Here is a 25,289-nt window from a genome sequence, read left to right as displayed (position 1 = left end):
GAGCGATTGGCGGAGACGCGCTGCCAACCGGCACTATCGCGCAGGCGCAGCTGCAACCAACACCCTTCGCCGTTCCCCCTCCCGCCCTTCACGGCTGCGCTCCGCACCGGGGGAGGTAGGGGCTCGGGTCAACCCTTATCCCGGGGCTACTGGGCTGCGCCCCCGGCGCCGCTGAGGACGGGGCACTGGCTGCGCTCCACAGCTGCCGGTCGGTTCACGGGCCGGTCGGCTGCCCCGTGCCCTTGTCTCGGTCAGGCGAGTGCCGCAGCTGCGACAGGCCTGAGGAAGGCTGTTGACTTGTTGGGTAGCTCGGAAGGGAGGTATTGGTGCACCCTCCCTGTTAGACTCTGTGCCTGAACTTCTGAGCCTTCCTTCGTACTGCCCGTACCTGGGCGCTTGCCAGCCAGTCCCCAGAGCTACAGCCCGGGGCAATGTCAAACCGGAGACACACCCATACTTCTGCTCCAACAGCCTGCTTCTAGCACTAGCAAGCTGTTCTTGGTTCACAGTGCAGGCGACAATCACACCCACAGTTTAAGACGAGTTTAAAGAAGTCCAGTTCTGTTTACTCACAGCTAGTGATACTTCCTGGCAAAGCTGCAAGAAGCAACTCCTTCAACAAAAGCTGCACCCCTCTGGCCAGGCCCCTGCTGCAGCACCATGCCAGATCTAGCACAGACAAGAGAGAGGCCAAACATTCTGCCCACAGCCTCTACAACTGCATTTCTCCTTCCAATGGCAAGCCTGCAAGCTAGCAGGGGCCTGTGCTACAACAGCTACAGCTGCTGCCAGAATAATTGTTAGATACTGTTTTGTTACAAGCGGAATGTTATTTAACAGAACACCCATGCTTAGCCTTAACTACCTTAAACTACACCTTCTAGTAACAGTGTGATTTCACTCATTTTAGTGGATTTACACAGTCCAAATCAGTGCAACACAGTTCAGCTCTCTGGTTATTGAGAGATAAGAACTCCCAAGTTCTCACTGTCTCACTCATACCCCTTCCATTACAGTGCTCCATAACACAAACACAGCAGACAGCACAGCAGGAGACACACACTGAACATCCCAGCTATTGCTTCTAGACAGGGAGCCATATTGACAGCACACCTTCAGGAACACCCCTTCGGCAACTCAGCAGCTGCTATTGAAGCAAACTTCCCTGGAGAATGACCAGCTACCGCAGTGTGAGGACTTAGCTCTAATTGCCAAAAGTTGATTCAGGCAGTCATACACTGGCAAAAATGACACATGCTTCCTATTTTTATAAAAGTCTAGGTTAGTTAAATCCCTCGAGTAAACCTGACTCCAACTGCCAAGTAGGAAAAGGCCATCTGAACTTGATTCTTTACTTTCATTTAGCAACCAGCTGAGAGCCTGAAGTGCTGCTCTCTTCCCTGCCACTGGCAGCAATGGAGACAGGCCAGAATTGTTCATTTTGCTACTGTTCTACTCTACTTACCTGCATTTAAACAATTGTTGGTAGCAATGTTTTCTAAAAGCCAAATTTCACAAACCAAAGTACATTTAAATGACTGAAATTCTTGCAGAACATAGAGATAACCTCTGTTCCAACTATGAAGGATGAACATGTGACTATACATACATCTAATGGCAATTTTTATGCACAGCTAGTACTGACACTTGATAGTCTGCAGAACCATCAGTTTCTTTGGGTTTAGCTGCCAATTAACTTTTAACAGCCATACTGTTAACAAGTACTGTTAAACAGCAGTCTAACATAACCTTGTGAAAATACCGGGATAATGTGTTTCTGCTGAATGCATACCATTTCCCACCTGTGAAAGAATAAAACAGCAACAGCATGCAATTCAAACTATCTAATCTGATTTTCTGACATGTATCAAAATTAGTAATAGATGAAGACTTGAAAGATGTTACCTTTTGGTGTCCACCTCTGTCAGATTCACAGTAAAAAGAGCTATTGTAAATAAAATTAATCTTTGATTAAAAAAAAATTACGTTTCAAATTTGTGGAATTTAGGAAAATGACAGTTCGGCAACTCCAAAGTTTACTTACTTACATCTATCCTTCTGTTACTAACACCCACCACACACACCCTCCATCTCCCCCCTCCCCCCCGCCCCAAGCAGCACACAATCAATCAACTGCAGACTAGTTTCTGTCCTACAGTAACTCCTTATAGTTTTAACATTTTGGTGAAGCCTGCAAGTAAAATCAAAGCACTTGTAAACTTGTTCTCCAGATGACATACTGCTTTTAAAAAATACATTATGAGATGGCGAAACAGCCAACCACACCTTTGATAATCAAGTTAGCACAAGTAGCATCTGCTCCTGTCATAAGCATGCATTTTACTTATTTATTCTATCAACACCAGAACCACTAGACCATGATTCTAAAGAATCAGTAACAGATCAATTCAAACTGTAAGTTTCACAGCCAAAGAGAAGCCTTAACACTGGAGCATTCTCCTTCAACAGGATCCAAACTAGCTAGGTTGAACAAGTCACATTATCTGAATGCAGGAACTAACAAAATCTCTAAATGCCCTAAGAGTCCTCTCCTCATCTGATGATCTTTTTTAATCTAAATTCTCCCCAATGTACCAATGCCGACAAAGAATTTCAGAGTGAGGTGGGACAGAGAATCTGAGGAATTACTTTTCAGTATCAAACAATACATACAGGTATATATGCCACCTTAGGACTACAAACTAAATTAACTTGTAGATCCTGTGTTGTATGAACACATACATGTATGTATACACCTGTGATAGCTTGCTGTTGCACTGGTGCAAAGCAGCCTGGTATACTCCCTAAGGAAAAAAAGCTTAAGACAGGAAGTTTTAGATAAAGACAGGTAGACTTACTAAACATACAGTAGAAGATATATTAACAGACAACAAAGGATGTGCTGGAATGCTTAAGTCTGTCAACACAAGATTTAAAATTATACATCACAATCCATCCCCATATTTATTTTGACCAGTCAGATAAAGGTTTTGATTAAAAAAAAAAAAAAAAACTTATCAGCCCAATATGCAACTTCAAAGCAAGTAAAAAATATACTATGCACAAGACATGCCACACAACTTTACAAGCTTTATTCGTAATTATACTTTTCAGCTAAACAGCCTCTTTTTGGAGCTTGTATTAATTAGAGGCATTCTTTTGGTACTCAGCTTTAACTCTGCACAAACCAGTTAACGCCCTTAAAAAAAAAAACAACCAAAAAAAACCCCCCCAAAAAACCACCCCCAAAACACAAACCCACAGTATTTTGTCCACAGAACCATCTGAGAATGTAATTAAAAAGAACTGCAGATTTTAATACCATGAAGGGTTTTCCTAAGTTGTGCCACAAGAAACAAACTAAAACATACATAGATCAAGTCTATGAGGGACCTGAAAGCTTCTGTAGGGCATGGTGCTAGTAAGTCTAATTGGAGAACAGAGTTTCCTTCACCCTGTTTCCTACTTACACACAAATCAGTTTCAAAACACACACAGAATTTAAGATCTTGTCTCAGACAGTAGGTAAGCTCTCACAGCCTCACCATGGATCAGGTGCCACAGTGAGTCTCAACACTACAAGTGATACCCCCTAGCCATTCACAGCCTGATACCAGACTCCAAACTGGGCACATGATACAAGATTAATGCACAATTTAAAGGGAAAAGCATGAGCTCCGTGTTAGCTGTAACTCAAACAAGCAAATCAAAGTATGTAATGTTTCCAGCACAGTATTCTAAGCACTATGACCAATCATGAGAATAAAACTCACCAAACCCCCCAATATTGGCATGCCTGTTAACTTACACAGCCATTCTTCCAGTCTTTTTGTAGCTCTTGCACTAAAAGGGACTTAAGCAACTTTTACCACATCAGAATTTAACTAATTTTTGCATCTGGAATTTGGATACTAATACCAGTCTGTAAAATGGCTCTATTCTGTGATTGGTTGTGAAAGTTTAACCTCTGTCTAGAAGCCAAGATAAACTAATGGAACAAAAGTCAGACTATTAAAAAAAAAAAAAAAAAGCGGCACACCAGTTCCCATGCTTTCTACACTTTGATACAAAGACTATAGTATACTTCAGTGTAACTTACTTAGCAGTATTTAGGCAGCTTTATGCATGCAACTATTCAAGCTAGTAGCATTATTACTACACGTGTTTTTCTTATATACTACATCAATAGTTTTAACAATGCTAGTAAATCCATACTTGGGGCTGGCAGAGGAGGGAAAAGAGGGAATAAAGAAGGAAGAGATTATTCTCAGAGCTATCTCACACCGTTAAACGCTTCAAGTACAAGAAGCTTCCAAAGTCTTCCAACTACAACTGAGCTACATGTAAGTTACTTTGAGAACTTATGTAGAAAAGTCTTTACCTTCTGTGAAGTAACACTGAAGTCGAGAGGATTCTCCAAAACACTGCATAAATGAAAGAATGACGACATTTGATTGCATTGCAGTTCAGTTTTGGGTGTGTCTGGGTTTGTTTTGTTTTGTTTTTTTTTTTTTTTATGATGCTAACAGTATCCCTGAAGGAGGTCAACTGAAATTATTTCATGTAACTAGAAGAGAAAGACATATTTCATGTTAAAACACATAGCAAAGTGGGGTGAAAAACAATTTAAAGTGAGAAGGAAGTTCCTTAAGTACTGAAAAGCAAATGAAGACTAGCTATGCCCCCCATCCAACTTAAAGACCTAACATAGGCTAAAAGATTATGGTTCAATACTATTATAGTGCAAGTATGATGAATATACCTCCTACCAAATGTTGACATGAACTGCTATGCTTTTACTATCAGATTTTTATTTTTTTTAAAGATGGATGACTTCAGCAGCACAAAATGACACCTCTGATACATCAGCTGTCTTGCTTTTGCTGCTTTTCAGCAATGAATTTATTTTGATAAGGAAAATCCACACACATTAAAATCATTTTTATTTTTCTGCATTTTGACACCAGAAGTGAATGTCTTATGTTACAATTTTCTATAGGATGGACACAAGTTTAGCTATTTGGATTACTAGAAAGGCAGATTAAAAGGAAAAACAAAAATTAATCTTAACAGAAATAAACCCCCAAAACTATTGCTTTGCTACAAATTACCATGTTTGTCCCAAAGTTCACAGAAAGTAAAGCTTCTTCATAGCTATAGCCTATGCAATAATTGTACCTAGAGTAAAAAGATAATGACTATTAACTAATGTTCTCAGCGTTTTATAAGTAGCACTTCAAGAATTAGTATGATTTATTGCGATTTTGTACCAAGCAGTAAGACTGAACATCTGGATGCTGCAGATTTAAGCACACCAAAATGTATACATTCACTTTGAAAAATTGTTGCTTCTCACTCTTCATTGGTAGTAGTGAAGTCAGCTGCCTCATCAACTAAGTTACACAATATAGAGTGTTTCAGCATGCTTCCACTGAGAAAAATATTCAATTGCATCAAAGTAGTAAATCTCACCTCAGAAGATGAAACTGTAGCAGAAAATGCAGCAATGCCCTCTTCATACAAGAATAAAACTTCATATGGAATTTTCACACTTTGAGAATAATTCTCTACATGAATATTTAAAGATAATCAAAAGCTGTGTTGGAAAGACCTCACTTAAAAAAAAATAAAAAATAAAAAAAAGACCACTGCTAACATCAGAATTTAGACTACTTCAGATAACAACTCTGACCCAAAAAAGTATTTTAGTAGTAAATTATATTGATGCAAATTTTATTTTCCACGCATATTACTAATAAATAAGTTCCTCTAAGACATCTCTTGCCAATTAAGTTTGTATTCAGCTCCTACAACACTGTAAGCACTAAAACAAAGGGATACATTTAAATGAAGTTACACTTAAACGGAGTTACTAATATGATACTAAGACTTTTACAGAAATGCAAACAGGTTTACAGTTACATTTACTAAAAAGTTACAGTAATCTACAGAAAAGGTTGTCATACTCTCCCTACATCCTAAGAGATCAAATTCAGTTACATGGTTACTGAAAAAATGCATACAAAAATGCATTTCCCTTTATCACCTGTGTTAAAATCCTCCTCCACAATAATCTATAGAGACAGAAATACAACCTCTTTTCTGTACAAAGGAAAAGCTTTAAAAACACAGCTTCACATTTTACTACGTTTTTGCCCTTCTCAACTTCCAAGTTCTTGCAAAAACAAATATACATTTTCTCAAAAATGAATTTAAAGGATGTCCACATTAAAAAAATAAAGCCTACAAAAAGTTCAAAGATTTAAAAAAATGTTACTCCTATGGCAGTGATCTCCTACTAGTCCAAATCCAGAAAGTGACCGATGTCCATTTAATATTATCTTTCTTCCTTTATCCAATTTGTTATGTTCCAATCACATTATTTGTATGAAGTCCTTGAGCCGATGAGAGGGCAGAAGAGTTCTCTACAATTAAAAATAGGAGATCAAATCAGGTGTGCCTTTCAGAAAGATACTCATTTGGCACCACCCCGATGGATAATATTCAGATACTTAGAGAAAGGATTTCCTTGATTAGTTTCCATTGACTGATAAACTGAAAACAAGAAGACCGAAATGACAACAAAGAGAAGAACTTTTATCCACAGGGGAATGGAGCGTTTTTTTGTTGGTGGTTTCTCCAACTTGATGTCAGTTGAGGTACTGTATTTTGGAGCATACTTAGAGAAACACTCCTCCATTCTGAAGTCACTGTGCTCTATAGGCCGGCTAGCAGCTCCTTTGATGGGTTTACGGCAGCTAGCACTGTTAATAGAAAAAAAAACCCAAACCATAAAATATCACATATTTCAAAGAGCAATCTAAGGTAAACACAAGTTTTATTATAATGAAAGAACTAAAAATTATTCCTAGTGAATGCAGTACCTGAAACATTTGTTGCAAACTAATATGTCTATCATTACTACAATGAACACTATCCTAGTCATTCAGTGTTTAAATACACACCCCTTAAAAAAAAAAAAAAGCTGAAATGCCACTTCATCCTGTCCACATAATCAATGGATCATAACTGGCAATAAAGCTCCAGGATGTGTGCCTCTCCTTTTACGTTTTTAGTGATCACTTATGCAGCCCCACTGGGATTTCTAAATCTAAGATTGCCTTGGCCTTTAAAATATGTATTTAACGGTTAAGCCAACACACAGCGCCAGAAGACAAAGCAGTAAGGGTTAAAAAAATCCACCTACACTGCCATGTCATAGAACAGTTAGGGTTGGAAAGGACCTTAAGATCATCTAGTTCCAACTCCCCCTGCCACAGGCAGGACTGCATCACCCTACATGCATGGCATACAATGCATGATTTTTATTAAGTGGTATAGATTTAACACAACTGACAGACCTCAAAACAAGAGCAAAGCTGAGTGGTGAGAGAATACACCACAGTAGTAGTAGCTGTTACCCTAAGGCAAGGGCAGAGGGAAGTGGTTCAACAAGTTATGGATCCCCTTCCCTCCTACCATCAGACAGAAGGAGAGAGCTTAATGGACAAGGATGGATGGAGGGAGGTTCCTCCTCAGAGAGGTAAGCGAAAACCCTCACAATAATCCCTTCCTCCCTCCCAATTGCCCTTGAATAACAGGTACGAGGTCTTGGAAATTCAGGGCCAGGTGAATGGAGATGGTGAGGCAAATCTATCTAGTGAGTCACCCAGGGCTAGTCACTCACCCCCATGCCTCAGAACTTCCCCAACCAAGAAGAAAAGAAGAGTAATTGTGGTGGGTGACTCCCTTCTGAGGGGAACAGAAGGGCCCATTTGTCGACCGGATCCACCCCACAGGCCCCCTGCCTGGGGCTCGGATTAGAGATGTTAAAAAGAAACTCTCTGAACTGGTGCAGCCGTCTGACTACTATCCGCTGCTGGTTTTTCAGGTTGGCAGTGACGAAATTATTACGAGGAACGTAAGGGCAATGAAGAGAGACTTCAGGGCCCTGGGACGGCTGGTTAAAGGGTCTGGAGCGCAAGTGGTGTTTGCCTCCATACCTGTTGCAAGCGAGGGTGAAGGGATATATAAGAAGACTCTGCAGGTTAATGTATGGCTACGTGACTGGTGCCAAAGGCAGGGGTTTGGGTTTTTCAGTCACGGGCTGCTGTATGTGGGCCTGTTGGGGACAAGCCCAAGAGGAACATGCTAGGGATTGAAGGATGGCGGGCTAAGGAGGACTATCAATCTCTTGTTTCACTTGTGGGAAAGGATAGCTTTTTAGACCCTGTCCTGCAGGGGAAAAAGGGTACTAGGACTGGCTCCCTGAAATGCCTGTACACCAATGCACGCAGCATGGGGAATAAACAGGAGGAGTTAGAAGTCTGTGTGCGGGCTAAAGGTTATGATCTAGTGGCAATTACAGAGACATGGTGGGACAGTTCACATGACTGGAATGTGGTCATGGATGGCTATGTCCTTTTTAGGAAAGATAGGTCAGCGAAGCGAGGTGGTGGAGTTGCTCTTTACGTGAGAGAGCAACTAGAATGTATTGAGTTCTGTCCGGGGTCGGATGAGGAGCAAGTGGAATGTCTGTGGGTACGAATTAAGGGGCAGACTGGCACGGGTGATACAGTTGTGGGGGTCTATTACAGACCTCCTGATCAGGACGAAGGAGTTGATGAGGCTTTCTACAGGCAACTGGAAGTAGCCTCGCGACTACATGCCTTAGTCGTCGTGGGGGACTTTAACTACCCCGATATTTGCTGGAAGACTCACACAGCCAGTCATTCACAGTCTAGGAGGTTCCTCGAGTGCATTGATGATAATTTCTTAATGCAAATGGTGGACGTACCAACTAGGAGAGCAGCGCTGCTAGATTTAGTACTCGCCAACAAGGAGGGTTTGGTCGAAGTGGTGACAGTCAATGGCAGCCTTGGCTGCAGTGACCATGACATGGTGGAGTTTAGGATCCTGTGTGGGAGGAATAGAATACCTAGCAAAGCCACAGTTCTGGATTTCCGAAGGGCCAGCTTTGGCCTCTTCAGTCAACTGCTAAGGGAAGTCTCATGGGAAAGTGTACTAGGCGGTAAAGGGGCTCAAGATAGTTGGTTAGCATTCAAGGACCGCTTCTTCCAAGCTCAGGATCGGAGCGTCCCAATGAGTAGGAAATCAAGTAGGGGATCTAGGAGACCGGCGTGGTTAAACAAGGAGCTGCTGGGTAAACTCAAGTGGAAAAGGAGAATCTATGGATTATGTAAGGAGGGGCTGGCCGCTTGGGAGGAATATAGGACAGTTGTTAGAGGATGTAGGGAGGCAATTAGGACAGCTAAGGCCTCCTTGGAACTCAATCTTGCTAGTCGGGTTAAAGACAATAGAAAGGGCTTCTTCAAATACATAGCAAATAAAACTAACACAAGAGGCAATATAGGCCCACTGCTGAACGAAGTGGGTGCCCTGGAGACAGAGGATATAAAGAAGGCAGAGGTGCTGAATGCCTTCTTTGCCTCTGTCTTTACTCCTGCAGACTCTCCCCGAGGGCCCCGGATTTCTATAGCCCCAGAAGGAGTCAGGACAAAGGAGGAGTTTGCTTTGGTAGATGAGGATTGGGTTAGGGATCAGCTATGCAATCTGGACATCTGTAAATCGATGGGTCCGGATGGAATGCACCCACGGGTGCTGAGGGAGCTGGCGGAGGTCATTGCTAGGCCACTTTCCATCATCTTTGGTAAGTCGTGGGAAACGGGCGAGGTGCCTGAGGAATGGCGGATGGCAAAGGTCACACCAATCTATAAGAAGGGCAAGAAGGAGGACCCGGGTAATTATAGACCGGTCAGCCTTACCTCCATCCCTGGAAAGGTGATGGAACAACTTATTCTTGACTCCATCACTAGGCATATCAAGGATGAGGGGGTCATTAAGAACAGCCAACATGGTTTTATGAGGGGGAAGTCATGTATGACCAACCTTATAGCCTTCTATGAGGAAGTGACTAGGTGGAGGGATGATGGTAGAGCGGTGGATGTAGTTTTTCTTGATTTCAGTAAGGCATTTGATACTGTCTCCCACAGCATCCTCATAGATAAGCTAAAGAAGTGTGGGCTTGACGATCAAGTAGTGAGGTGGATTGAGAACTGGTTGAAAGGAAGAAGGCAGAGAGTTGTGGTCAATGGCGCAGAATCTAGCTGGAGGTCTGTGACTAGCGGAGTCCCTCAGGGGTCGGTGCTGGGATCGGTGCTGTTCAATATTTTCATCAATGACCTGGATGAGGGAACTGAGTGCACCATCAGCAAGTTTGCTGATGACACAAAACTGGGAGGAGTGGCTGACACAACAGAAGGCTGTGCTGCCATTCAGCGAGACCTGGACAGGCTGGAGAGTTGGGCGGGGAGAAACTTGATGAAATTTAACAAGGGCAAGTGTAGAGTCTTGCATCTGGGGAAGAACAACCCCATGGACCAGTACAGGTTGGGGGTTGACCTGCTGGAAAGTAGCGAAGGGGAAAGGGACCTGGGGGTCCTGGTGGATAGGAGGATGACCATGAGCCAGCAATGTGCTCTTGCGGCCAAGAAGGCAAATGGCATCTTAGGATGCATTAGAAAGGGAGTGGTTAGTAGGTCAAGAGAGGTTCTCCTCCCCCTCTACTCAGCCTTGGTGAGGCCGCATCTGGAATATTGCGTCCAGTTCTGGGCCCCTCTGTTCAAGAAGGACAGGGAATTGCTTGAAGGAGTCCAGCGCAGAGCCACAAAGATGATTAAGGGAGTGGAACATCTCCCTTATGAGGAGAGGCTGAGGGAGCTGGGTCTCTTTAGCTTGGAGAAGAGGAGACCGAGGGGTGACCTCATCAATGTTTACAAATATGTAAAGGGTAGGTGTCAGGATGATGGAGCTAGGCTTTTTTCAGTGATATCCAGTGATAGGACAAGGGGCAATGGGTGTAAACTGGAGCATAGGAAGTTCCACGTTAACATCAGGAAGAACTTCTTTACTGTAAGAGTGACAGAGCACTGGAACAGGTTGCCCAGGGGGGTTGCGGAGTCTCCTACACTGGAGATATTCAAGGCCCGCCTGGACAAGTTCCTGTGTGATGTACTGTAGGTTACCCTGCTCTTGTGGGGGGGTTGGACTAGATGATCTTTTTAGGCCCCTTCCAACCCTTGGGATTCTGTGATTCTCCTTACGGTAAGACGTTATGCAATTGCAGCTTAAATTGAAGCTATAATTAACATATTGGAAACACAAGAGTTGACTTCACATCTTAACATTGGGAAATTTTCTCATTCTCTAACAGGACAAAGTTTGGTGAATTGCTTAATTATCCAGAAGATTGTTTAAATTTTTAGTTAAATATGAAGTTGCAAAGAAAAATGTAACAGCCCTTCTTAGATGCCATCCTTATTCAATGCTAAAATTAATCTCTGACTAGAACAGGACTGCTACTTAGAGGAAAAAAAATAGGGTATCTGAAAATTCTTTTTGGCTTTCAAAACGAAAGCTCAAACATATGCTGGGAAATCTTCCATTTAACAGCAGGCCTAAAGCAGTTGTATCTAACAGAAAGCTTAACTATTTTAAGCTACACAGATAAGCCCTTTCTATCTAACTTGCAGCATCCAGAAGTTCCAATAATAATTCCTACTATAATATTACCCTGTTCTCCCACCCTCAATTTAAATAAAGAAATGGCTGTTTTGCCTAACAAAACTATGTATGTAGAACAGAAGAGCTGGTCATCTCAACTATTACTGAGACAGCACAAAAAAGTGTTGCTCCTCAGAAACCTACCAATATAATCAGAAGACACTCATCAGCTTAAATAGGATTACAAAGTTGAGAAACAAGCTCCACATAAACGTTAGAAATACCTAATTCCTGTAGGTGTTGATACTTCATAAGGGAACATTTCCTTGAGAATATCCCTTTCTACTCTTCGTTCTTCTGTATGAGTTCTCTCCAGCACCTAGAAAATCAAAAACAGTTATAAACCTAGTAAGACTGCAAAGCAAAAAGCTCCTTCATAGCTATCTCAGTGACCATCACCATGTGCAATTTTTAAGACTGAGTCACCCAGTGGCATTCAAGAAATTTACTTCTTGGGTTCTAGAAGTTAGTTTAACCTTTGTTAGTGGCAGCTGTCTGGTCACTTTTGGTGTCTTAAAGCATTCAGTCCTCTCCTCAGTTTCCTTTAAGATAAAAAATATGCCATATAAATACAATACACCTGCCAGCCAGTGATGTAGATGATCAAAAAAACTTAACCCATCACCTCTATCATGGCTGTGTTGAGCAGATCACAGGATTGGTTGTGGCCAACATGATTAAAAAAGTACTGATGTAGGCAATCTGTCTCTTCTTGCTGTAATAAACAATGCCACAGTATAGTAAAATACTAACTGAAGAAAAAAAAACCCCAAACCTTAAGCTTTAAATAGAACATCCAGTTTTCCCACAAACTTCTATTTGACAACTAATTCTACATTCCAGTTACACTACAAATAAAGCAGCCCCATTTCATAAATTTCAGACCCATTGAGAATAGGCTTCACAAATGTTAACATAAGTTTTATCTGCAGTAACTACATGAAGCAATGAACTCCATTCAATTTCAGCCAAACATTATCTTGGAATGTAAAAGTACACAATATTACAGGACTATGTTAATACAGTTACATGTACTTGCAAGTGCTTTAGACAGTCCTCCAAGAATATAATTTTGACAGATTTACAGTTAACCTAGTCAAAGAATTATTTTCTTTCTTGATAACTGACAGGAATCTACAGATGCTTTTTAAATTTAGGCTTTTGGTCTAAAGTAATCCTACTATTTGAGGCCCTAAATTAAAGCACATTAAGGCTTTTCAGGATAGGCTGATTTACAAGATCAGAAGCAGATAATCCAATACTGCTCTATCTTTGAGCTATTCAAAGGATTTAAGGGGAAAAAAAAAAAAAATCTACATTTTTATCAGAATAGCAGCACAAGAAGAAATAACACACCAGAAAATATTTCACTTAGGAAAAAAAAAGTAGGATTTACACACACACACCCCCCCCTACACTCCCCAAATCAGAAAGGGGAAGATAAAAGAGAGAATATACACTTATTTTTATGCCATGTGACACTACTATTTTGACTAGTAACATCTGGACAATGATGTCCTCTACCCCCTCTGTACTAAGAAGTAAGCACATACACACAAGAATCTTGATCACAGAGGTAAGCGAGAGCAATCTAAGTTTTAATTTATTTACTTCAGCTGTCATCAATGGTTTCTTTGGTGTTCTTCTGGGCATGTCTGAGAGTTCACTGATTGACAGCGTAGGAGCTGCATGCTTGTAATTTCCAGTCACCCTATTGCCAACCTGCCAAGATTCAAAATTGTTCAAACTCAGAATCAGCCAAAATACAAAATAAAAGAGGGGGGAAAGGTGGCAGAACGAAGCAACAAAACCTTTATGTGCACTTAATATATGCATGTTAGCCGTTAACTCAAGGTTATGTAACAGATACTTTGAAATAAGCACAGGAAACACATTGCTTATCATTCCAAGTACTTTCTTTCACGCCATTTAGAAACAAAGCTATTTAGTTCACAAGAAAAGCCAAATTTAAAAGCTGATATTCTGCATGTACTTAAAAGATCTAAGCTTTGAAAGTGGCTCTTTTCAACCCTCCCCACAAAAAGACATCAGATAGGATCTAGGTGTTTACCCAGTTCCATCTCGAAGTGAACAGCATAAGTACTAATACAGACACTGAATATGGTTTCAAAGAACATAGTCTTTGAATAGCCTTACTTCCCTTGAAACAGCCTGTCTGTTCAAAACAGAATGATTCCATCAGTAAAGATATATTACAGAAGAATACCACTTGCATGATTTATTGAACATATTTACTAAGCATATTTACTAGGGTCTCGTTGCTTGCAGTCAATATAGTTTCAGCTATGGGAGTACTCTCTGATATTACAGCATCATCTACAGGCAACTGTGCTGTAGCTTCCACCTGTTTGTTTAAAACAAACAAAAGAAAACAATTGAATAAAGTAACCACCGAGACCCTAAAAAGTGAGAAAAAACAAAAAGCTTGTCTATTATAAAAAGCCTATCATCACCCTTTTCCTTGGTGTTCTTCTTGACACTCTTGTAGACTCCCTAGAAAATGCCTGCAGAGGTCCACTTTTTGAAGATCCACTTGTCCAGACAGTCTCAGTAACTCCATCTTGAGAATAGGTCTATTCAAGCATCAAACACATGATCAAATACATGAAAGCCAACTCTCAACATTGGATACCCACAACCAAAAGCCAGAATAGCATGCATACTCCAGAAGCAGTGTCTACAAACCAAAACTTAGCTGGACCCTAATACACTCAGTAATTATCATCTAGCTAGACTAGTAGTAGACCACAATACTTACATTAGAGCACATTATTGTTGAAATACAGAACTGAAAAGATAATGCCTGAGAGTAAAAAATGTACTTACTACAATAGAGAGTGAACTAATGCTACCTTTGTAGGTAACTACTTGTGTAGTTACATCAAGTCATGGACAAAATGTATGCCAGCTTTAAGAACCACTGCATTACCTGCCGACACAAAAAAAAAAAAAAATCCATGACCATAAGCAGAAAGCATCACCATGTTCCCTACTCACATAGGGGTCTATTCTCTCGAGCAGAGGTGGGAATGGTCTAGGAACAGCCAGCCACATATCAATTTTCATGTAACAGTAGGTTTAAACAATCAAGCCTGACAGATCTTTACAGTCTAAGTAACAACATGAAATGCCAAACTTCTATAGCCATTAAGAAACACAGATCATCCCCTATGCCATAATGCAAGTTCTTATGCTTAAAGAAAAAAAAAAAATCATCTTCCTCAAAACAAATTCCAAACATAGACCTAGAGGGAAAAGGAGAAAAGGGCCTGCTTCTTCTAAATTATACACAAGACTTCCCTTTGTATTTGGTTAAGTTTAAAAATAATAATAATATAAAAAAAACCCCACTTTGCTTATCCAAGATATTTGCCCATTAACACCTCATGCATTGATGTACTACCAAGTTTTTAGAGGTTACATCCAGCGCTGATGGAAGTTATACAGACTGGTGCAACTCTCAATTACAGTTCTAACAGTAAGTATCACTGGAACAATACAAACCCCAAAATAAAAAGACCAAGAGCAGGCTGAAAAGGATTTACTGAGGGGGGAGGGGAGGAAAAAAAGCAAAAAAAAAAAATAAAATCCCCACAACAACAAAACACAACACAAAAGCAACAACAAGACTAACAAAACAAAGTTACCAACATCCTCCATCCATTCACCACTTGTATCTTCAGAGTTACTACAGTGAAATTAGAAGCTGAGCAGCTTACTCTGAAATTCTGTACTACAGCTGCTACATATCCAGCAGAGGGAGCACAAGTGTTTCACTTTACTCCAGCCACTAAAATAGTTTGAAAGCCAAATGATCAAGTCCAAACAGATCCAGATGTTTCACACAGAACTGTAGATTTCAACCTAAGTCTCTGATTTTCTTTTCAATCTAAGCAGGATCTTCCAACCCCTCTTTATACAGTCACCAGACATTGGCTTCACTTCCCTATTAAGAAAAGCTTAAGCCTTCAGTCATGGCTCCCCACCTCACCCCCACACATCTATTTGAGAGGCATTCTTGAAAAGCCTAAAGAAAAACATTAATTTCAGAGTAGTTCCAGTCAAACACATTCCAGTTAATAAAGCAGTACAGCAATTCCCTCATACTACTAATGGAGAGCTCCCCTGGTCCGGGCTGTCGGACAAGAAACTAGTTTTCTTCTAGTGGAAGTTGGAAGCACCTCAGTAAATAAATGCTTCTCCTTAGTTCTTCAGATTGTTATCAATCATGTGTTTTAAGTACCAAATTTCAAGGTTTTTTTCTCTTACATAAAAAGTCTATGAGAAAAAAAGAAAAATTCTACTGCAGAAACCCCCATCCAGACTTCAGCAGAGAGTATTTAACAGACAATTTAAGAAAGTTGTTGCCTACAGTTATACTTATCCTCTGTGTCAGTTGAGTAGGCCTTGTCTGCTTATTCCACAAATATCTGAACTAAGTAAACCCTGTTAGAATATAACATTTGTGTTATATATACCCTATATATACACTATGTATAACCATAGAAAATTACAATGATGTGGTACACAAGTACTATTCAGCCTGTGCTTTTAACTGTCGCATTACTCAAGCAGTGAAGCTACAGATGAGTTTACCTCAGTTACCACAGAAGCTGCAATGCTGCTTATTTTTAAGAAGCCCAGATATACAGAAAGTAAAAAACTCAAGGGAGAAGTAGGGGAACACAACACCACAAAGTGTCACTACACTAACTCTTGAGAAGACTAGTTCTATACTGTTAGGACTTCGTAGCATATACATTATTTAGCCTGTCTCTTTCTGTCCAGTGCACTTACTATGAGGCCTTAGGCTCACTTTGGAACTCTAAATCTGTGTTCACCTACCCAAGTGGAAGTGGGCATTCAAATAAGGGGTTTCTTCCAACTTTTTCAGTTCACTATGAGGATGCAATTACACACAAACAGCCAAGGTCAGATTCATTTAGCCCTCCACTGTTAACTAAAGTGATAGGACCCATAAGCCTGCTAACCTCCTCACACCACTTATTTTGCAACAGCTGGCTTAAGGACTATCTATTTGCACTCATTTCTTAAGGAAACAGCAACATCCACCCATGCCAAATGACAACCTTTTCAGGTCTGCACATCCAGACTAAGACTAGTGCTGCACAGGACCAAGAAGAAGCGATAAACAAGTCTGCTCACACACTACCCACCGGTTCAGCCCCACCACCCTTCAGAGCTTCATAATCTTTGAACCAATGCCACACAGACCATGACAGTTGCGTATAATTCTGCAGAATAAGTACGGTCACTTGATACAATCTCAGACTAGGGAAAAAAAAAAAACCCACAACCAAAAAAAACCCCAAAACCAAACCAAACCTTCCACTTTTATTTAAGCATAACATATTACAGAATCATAGAATAGTTAGGGTTGGAAAGGACCTTAAGATCATCTAGTTCCAACTCCCCTGCCATGGGCAGGGACACCTCACACTAAACCATGTCACCCAAGGCTTCATCCAACCTGGCCTTGAACACTGCCAGGGATGCAGCATTCGCAACCTCCCTGGGCAACCCATTCCAGTGCCTCACCACCCTAACAGGAAAGAACTTCCTCCTTACATCCAATCTAAACTTCCTTTGTTTAAGTTTTAACCTGTTACCCCTTGCCCTATCACTACAGTCCCTAATGAAGAGTCCCTCCCCAGCATCCCTATATCCCCCTTCAGATACTAGGAGGTCTCCATACAGCCTTCTTTTCTCCAGGCTGAACAGCCCCAACTCTCTCAGCCTGTCTTCATACTGGAGGTTCTCCAGTCCCCTGATCATCCTCATGGCCCTCCTATGGACCTGTTCCAACAGTTCCATGTACTTCTTATGCTGAGGACACCAGAAACGCACACAGTGCTCCAAGTGAAGCCTCAGGAGAGCAGAGGGGCAGGATCACCTCACCTTCTTCAACCTGCTGGTCATGCTCCTTTTCATGCAGCCCAGGACACGGTTGGCTTTCTGGTCTGAGGGGGCCACTGAAGCTGGCTCATGTTCAGTTTTTCATTGACCAACACCCCCAAGTCCTTCTCTGCAGGGCTGCTCTGAATCTCTTCTCTGCCCAACCTGTAGCTGTACCTGGGTGTAGGACCTTGCACTTGTCATGGTTAAACTCCATAAGGTTGGCATCAGCCCACCTCACAAGTGTCAAGGTCCTTCTGGATGGCATTCCTTCTCTCCAATGTACCAACCAACCCACACAGCTTGGTGTTATCAGCAAACCTGCTGAGGGCGCACTCAATCCCACTGTCCATGTCACCAAAGATGTTGAACAAGACCATTCCCACCAACCGATCCCTGAGGGACACCACTCATCACTGGTATCCAGCTGGACATTGAGGCATTATGCATTTGCTAACCAAAAGCATTAAGCTGTTCTTGGCTTCAGGCAGATGTAAGTCTTTGTTAGTCATTTTTATTTTGTTGTTTGTTTGGTTTGTTGAAAGGTAAAGGGTTTAACAAGCTACAGTTAAAGAGTTCCTGAAGAATCTGGCATAATTGTGAAATTAGATTTTTTTTTTACTAATGAAATTATACTCCTTCTGTTAACTCCTGGCTAACTAAAATATTGCACATGTAATAAATTGCAGGATAAAACCAGTAATGACCTCATGTTATTACAGTGAAGTTTGATGACAAAAACTTAAGAAGGCACTCACTTGAAAATTCCACAAAAACACATCACTATCTCTTCCCTTTTATTCTGTAAGTGGGTTCCTAAAGACTAGGAAGCTTGCTTTGTTCACAGCTGAATTAAATACCTTTGTTACACTGAGGCTGGCAGGGACTTCTGGCTGAACAGAGATTTAGAAGAGTAATCCTTAAAATACAAGATTCAGATGAATTCTAAATACCATCATGAGCAGAAATTGCCTGAATAAATTAAGGAATATTTTGTGTGCTGAACTATGTGTGTGCTTTGATTTGTAGAGGTAAGATCTGTTCAGCTTGTACCCTAAAAATCCAGTAATAATGAGAACTAGTCACAGATCCCTGTAACTGCACTCCATTACCCAAGCTCACACCACAGCATATTACCTGCTTTAAAAGACAACCATAGCAAAAGCAGGCTTATACAAACAAACACAGTATCTAAAAAGGAAGCATCTGGCATTTAGAATAAAGTAGTGAGGATAGTCACTGAGCTGCTAAAATACATCAAGCTATTAACAGGTAAGATTCTGAGTCACTAAATGTTTTCTATACAAGTCCTCTACGGTAGCACAACTCCACTACTTACTTGTCAGATGAGTGAAACTCAAAAAGAAGATCCTAGGTAACCTAAGTTGGGGAACAAGGTATTTGGTGACACTGTCATATCACAAGAACACATCAGTCACCAACTACCAAATCCAGTATTCAGCCAACAGTTTGAAAACCTGAGGTGCTCCTGTAAAATTCCTCTTTCACCACAACAGAACTAGTATTATTCATAAGGCCAGTTGGCACATACAGTGAGGTTTAAACTTGTTGTTTATTACTGTTCTTCTTAGGAGAAGCTTTCCAACAAATTAATGTCTACACTAGTATTGCTGCCACAAGCACAGCTGACAAAAAAAAAAAAAAACAACAGATAGCTAATGCATGTGTATACGCACACATACACATGCTTCTATATATAGGCATATACAGAAGTACATTACTTCATGTATTAGAAAGATTAAACAGATGTATTTAAAATGCATATATGTATAGATATCAAACCAGATGGATATAAATAATGTTTTAAAATACATATACATACATTTCTTAGAAAGAAAAAAAAACCACCAAAAAACCCCAAACTAACCTTTTTCTGAACTTTTCTTTTTCCATGTTAAGGTTGCCTATTATTTTTTTCAAAGACGTTTGTCTGACTGGCCAGCTACGGTAGCACAGCTTTTAGCAGAACATAATTGTGAACATTATCGGACAGGCTAAACCCAGTAGCTACAGTTACTTCACAAGATTTTCATGCTGCACTAGAACAGGCTTTCTGGAAGAACTTTCAAAAAACAGCAGAGCCCCCTATGTCAAATGTTAAAATGTTAAAAGCATTAAGGTGTTTAGTGAGCACGTCACCTTCAGTTAGCAGCTGTTCCAGACACCACTAAATTAAACATACCTGGTTGTGTTCAACAACTCTTCTTTGTCTGAGTGCTGCTGAAGTCTTTGTCCTGGCTTTCAATGGTTCTCTCTTCTCAAGCCTCAGTTCAGTCTTCGGATCTGTAATCAATTTTAATATAACCAGCTTCTGTAATACTACTGGTTGTTGGACTAGTTTAAACTAATTTTATTTCAATAAAATAAATTTTAAGAATTTTCCTAAAAAGCTTGAGAAAGAGGGAAGTTTCTTCACTGAATGTAGAAGAGACATTTGAAGAATAACCTTAAAAATATTTTAAAACACCAACCCAAGTATTTCAGTTTTATTATAAAACACTACATTTCGGATAAGTTTTGGCCAATTCAGCAGTTCCATTTACAAACTGGTATCAAGCTGTAAATACTTTAACCAAAATACCATTATACTATTAATTGTAGAAAGGGTATTGAAACTTTTCAACATCGTTTATGTTGGTAGTTTTATTTCCTTTAAGACAGGTCCTTTTATATAAAGCTCATTTTTGACGCAGAAGGGCTAGTGGTTAGCAGTCATCTTACCAGTATCTATTATTACCACCCATTTCTAAAATTCTAATATACCAACATATCTAGAGTCTACTTATAGAAAAGTTCTGTTTGTTTAATTTTTGACAGGGAGGAAGTGTTTGGGTCTGGCTTGGGGTTTTTTGTGTCTATGCCCTGTTCCCCTCACCACCATCCCCAGTTTTTGAACTTGGTAATTTGATAAAGCATGCGTAAGCAGGAGAAGGCTGTCAGCTGTGACTAGGCTCTCAGCTGTGCTAAAAATAAATAAATATATAAGTCTTTAACATCTCTCCCTGATTTGAAAGGGCAAGGGCTAAGTTCAAAACCAAGCCCAAATACACAAGAGAAATCCATTGAGTTCCTAGTTGTATTTCAAACCCTTCTGTCCTATCTCCATAGAAGTTCCGTAGAAACAACAAAAAAATCCAACACCCCCAAAACCAAACCACACAAAATAAGCATCTTCTAACATTCCATTCAATACACTCTTTAAAACCTACACTGTTTTTATATAAGAAGCATGATGGTGTGAGGTTTAAGTTCCATTTCCCCCCCCATACCTTTATTGATACAAACTTAATATTAAAACCACAAAACACATCCAAGACCAACCAACCCAAAACAAACTAAGCCCATAACAAACAGAGCATAAAAAGGATTGAGTCATACATGACAGACATTAAACCAAAACAGAAGTTTAATAAACATTCATATACTATCCAATTGTAAATAACTACTAAGAGCACCTTAAGACAAAATTGCACTTAATGATGAAGTGCAAAGGACACTAGAGCAATTAATATGTAGTTTTCCTACCCATCAGATTTACAGGCTCCAATCCAGGGAAAATGGACAAAAGGAAACAGTTTAGTAGCAGTTTAAGTTTAGTTAGTTTCCTTTCCCAGAACTCAATCACTGTGCTAGTACTGTGTGATTAATTACATGACTCAACTGGCCTACAGCAGTAAGCCTCACCTAACTGCAAGGTCATGCCTTTAGATATTTCTTCTACTGCAAGTATTACTGATGTATAATTTGAATAGTTCACATGCAAGTTCCACTTAAATCTTACCTTCTTCACTGTCACTGTACTGGTCAGAATCATTACTTCCATTCTGCCTGGTATTCTCTGTAGCTGAAGAAATCACTGGGAGAGGCACAGGTGCCTTTGGTTCTGGGCCTTGCTCCATCAGTTTCAATAGTTTTTTCTCATAAAGTTTCCTAGTAGTAGCTATAAACAAGAAAGGATATATGCTAGTTTTCATCTTTCCTGACTTGACTGCAAGAACATAGGTGTTATATATTCCTCTGGGATCTTTGAAAGCATGGTGTTTCGTATTTTTGATCAGTCTGTATGGCCCAAATCATATACCTCTGGGTAGATAATGCTACCTCTAAAGCTTCTAACTTTTTGGTTTAAGAGAATTCTTAAGATAAACTTAGACCTGTTAGTACACTGAAAGTTACAAGCATTTACCTATGTAAAGGGAACTTAGCTGCTCCTTAGGTATTTTATTTCACATGCTGTAATACACAAGTGGTTATGCTCTCACAAAAAAAAAAAAAATTGTGGGACTGATACTGCAAGGGCAACGGTTTCCATGCATATTCCACTGTTATCCTCCTAATCCCTTTCCCCTTAGTTTAACCTTTTCCTTTTGCCAAATTAAGCCAAGTAAGCACCAAAGATGGTGCAAGTAACAGCAACAGAACTTCCCGTTTGCTGCATCTAGCCATCAGGTTGTCTTGCTTGATCCGAGAGCTGTTTAAGATAAAAAGGTATCAAGTTTAGCACATACTTCCATGTCAGGACCATGCTGGCAAAAATCTATAAAGGTGACTCTTGCCTGAGGTGTTAGCTGCAGAAAAGCCTAACAGAAGAAGACTTCAGGCAAGAGGAGGAGGCAGACTACAAGAAACAGAATCCATGTGCTCTAAGAACAAAGCTTTTACTTAAAATCGGAACATCTTTCCAGTGGACTCCATGTGTACTCAAATTTTCAGAAGATTCGAGTGCTATCCAAGAGGAATAAATTGAATGGGAAGGCATGCAGTAACAGCTAACATAGTATTATGCGTAAGACTTCAAATACACACACAATTCCAGGATCTATCACTGTCATTTCCATTCACCCAGGATCCCAAGAACATCCACAGGAGGCTCAGCATATTACAGCAGCCTTTACCTTTTTTCCCTTTTTTGTTTTTAAAGAGTTGCGGAATTCCCTTGCTATTAAGCTAGTGAACAATCTGAAAGGCAAGGAGCTTTGATCCCACATCACAGATGAGTGCCCAAGGCAGAAGATTAAGCTGGGATAAGAACTTCTGCTGTAGGTTATCATGCAAGACAGAACATTAGTTTCAAGGAGTGGGGGTGGGGGGTGGGGTGGCACGCAGGAAAAGAGAAAAAAAGAGAAAAAATAGCAGAAGAAAACATTACTACACAATGCAGTAAGTAGGAAATACCCCAGGGATGGGGAAGTTCCACATTCTCATTCTGCTCTCAATGCTATTAGGTTATTATGTAAGATTTATTTCCTTTTTTACCAGGCCCCAGATCTCCACCTCTGTTATCAGAAAAAGTTCAGCGCTGGGGTAATTAGGCTAACTAAGAGTTACACAGCTTTGGAACAGAAGTTGGAATATCTCCAAGCTGGCCTAGAGCACAAGAGGAATGAACTGGGGACTTGCTTACAGTGAAGTATGTTTCAAGTCTTCTCAATGTAAATAGTTCAATGAAAACACCTTAAGTGGAAAGCAGGACTGCAAGAGTATTGGTATTAAACCTAAGTAACTGTATCAGATAAGCTTAGAAGACACAGAACTGAGGTTTATTGGGAAATACATTGAACAGGTCAATATTTGCTAGCACCACTTGACCTACCTACAATTGGGCCAGGATTTAGTCCATACTTCACAAGTTGCTCTTGAAGATCTTCATTACTCATCTCTGTTATGTCTAGGTCATCCTTCTCCTCTGGCCTGGGTTTGTCAGTTTTCTTTGTGGCCTTCTGTGAGTGTGCAAGGAAGAAACAAGAGACACAGTGTTTCCAGCTAATACAGGACACAATGTTTTCTTCTAAGGGAACAGGAAGATAGGAGAGTCCTAAATATATAAAACCAGAAAAAGTAATAACATTAACCACTACCAAAGCCTATGTGAAACACTTTAAACATTTATACCTCCTAAACAAACATGCACAAGCTTCCTACATATATAAGGACATACCTATTACAAGCCTCCTCTACAGTTCAGGGAAAAAAAAAAAAACACCCACACAAAAAAAAAACAACCCCCCCCCCAAAAAAAAAAAACCACAAAAAACCCCCCCCACAAAACCCAAAAAAACCACACACGCAAACCCTTACTCATTATTCCGATCCTGCATTTTAATTTGAAGTTCAAGTATACAACAGGAGAGGATTTCTTTCCTATGACTGGAGAGTTAAGCTTCTAGCTTCTACCATCACAACACTAAGCTACAAATATTTATGTTCCATGAGCATTTCTTCACATTCTTCTTCTACCACACAGGTCAACACTTCTTCCTCCAATGGCATGGAAAAAGCAGATACACCCTCTCAACCAAGTTCCTAAAATCCTCATTCTCACTTATCCTGGTATTCTCTGTAAGATTACATGATGGTTACAAAGGAAGTGCAGGAAAGGCAAAACCAGAAACACCCTCAAATTTTCAAAATCCTGTCTGCCTAGGCCTCTGCTACTGTAGCTCTAACAGATCCTAAACCCATCTCTGGCAACACTACTTGAACAGTTGGCAACACACCACCACCACATACAGATGGTTATCAAAATAATCCACCAAGATGCTACTCCTAAATTAGTGGTTTCCGCTATATCCAAATGGAGTGTTCATGGTATTTGTTCAACTTGGGAAGCCTTTGCTCCTAACAAGAGGTATTTCAAGCTCCAAGATTTGCAAGAGAGTGAGAAGAAAAAAATATGCTTAGGATCTACTTGCTCACAACTAAGAAGAGCCTTGATACTGCTTTGAAATAAGTCATATTTTTGTCTCAAAGTCATAGGATATAAACAGATAAAACTTTTTCACTTGGTATTTTTATCAGCTTGGTTGCCCAGATGACCTATCTGGGTTTTCTGGTACTTAAAGAGTAAAATTCCAGATACAAGTATGTTGTAATAGTCACTATCAACAGGGTTCTGTTGTATTTCATAAGAGAGCACCGAAAGATTGTAAAATGACTGACACAGGTCCCCCATACTTGCTAGCCACTGATGCTAGTTCAATACTAGTTTGAATGCAAGCTTGTTCTTGCCTCAAGTGTCTTTGATACTTTGAAGCTAAATAGGGTCTATGAGAGGATTTCCAAAATACTGACTTCTTAATTAGATTTTCCTCCCAACTACTGGATTGTGAAAATCTCAGAATTATGAATCAAAATCAGCTGCTGAAAAGCAACACTCTCCAAAACCTCATGCTGTTTCTTAATTCTGAAGAGTAGACTCCAAGTAATCTGAAGAGATGGTGCCACTAAAGCGGCAGATTTGACTAATGACAGGTTTACAACACATTCTATCAGTCATTCCATTACCACATAATAATCTAATTTTTGAAGCAGCTGAGCCTACTTCTGTTGGTGTAAAAAAAAAAAAAAACAAAAACAAAAACAAAACAATGAACTTGCAGCTATGAGACTTGCATTTACTGTTCTGACTGACACATTCAGAAGTATCACAAGTTCAGCATCACATTAACAAGAACTTAATATCCGAAGCATTTTTTTTTCCTGGACTACTTGGAACTGTCCAAACAGCGTAAAAGAATCCCAAAACAAATAATGGATTTCCTTGTTGGGATCTGTTTAGACAACTTGCACACATCACCAAGAAGATTAATTAAGATGTTACTTCCATACTTCAGAAGAAAACTACCACCATGGTGCAGGAAATCACCATTCCAATGACATTTCAAAGAAAGTGGAAACCTAATTTAATGTAACTCTACCTTTGTATCACTTAGAGGCCACAGAAGAAACTATAACAGTATACACCAGAA

General features: G+C 40.1%; 1 protein-coding gene across 5 annotated transcripts in view; it reads right to left on the bottom strand.

Annotated features, from left to right (window-relative positions):
* Window positions 1–4,926: 4,926 nt before the first annotated feature.
* TMPO (thymopoietin) overlaps window positions 4,927–25,289 on the bottom strand; it is a 29,138-nt gene continuing 8,775 nt past the window's right edge. Inside the window, exons 2-11 of one of the 5 annotated variants that reach the window (XM_065670941.1) lie at window positions 23,135–23,261; window positions 21,323–21,481; window positions 19,724–19,824; window positions 14,058–14,177; window positions 13,853–13,948; window positions 13,195–13,305; window positions 12,209–12,298; window positions 12,060–12,125; window positions 11,808–11,902; window positions 4,927–6,764 (exon numbers count right to left, since the gene is read on the bottom strand). In XM_065670941.1, coding sequence (XP_065527013.1) covers window positions 6,476–6,764; window positions 11,808–11,902; window positions 12,060–12,125; window positions 12,209–12,298; window positions 13,195–13,305; window positions 13,853–13,948; window positions 14,058–14,177; window positions 19,724–19,824; window positions 21,323–21,481; window positions 23,135–23,261 — 1,254 coding nt within the window. In that variant the 3' untranslated portion in view covers window positions 4,927–6,475. Of the gene's footprint in view, window positions 6,765–11,807; window positions 11,903–12,059; window positions 12,299–13,136; window positions 13,306–13,852; window positions 13,949–14,057; window positions 14,178–19,723; window positions 19,825–21,322; window positions 21,482–23,134; window positions 23,262–25,289 lie in introns of those variants that run through there. The other 4 variants (XM_065670950.1, XM_065670957.1, XM_065670966.1 and 1 more) reach the window with 4 other exon arrangements.

Source organism: Lathamus discolor, chromosome 1 (genome assembly GCF_037157495.1).
Source record: "Lathamus discolor isolate bLatDis1 chromosome 1, bLatDis1.hap1, whole genome shotgun sequence".
NCBI lineage: Eukaryota > Metazoa > Chordata > Aves > Psittaciformes > Psittacidae > Lathamus > Lathamus discolor.
Note: the sequence above shows the minus strand (reverse complement) of the source record. Positions and strands in the feature narration are given on the sequence as shown.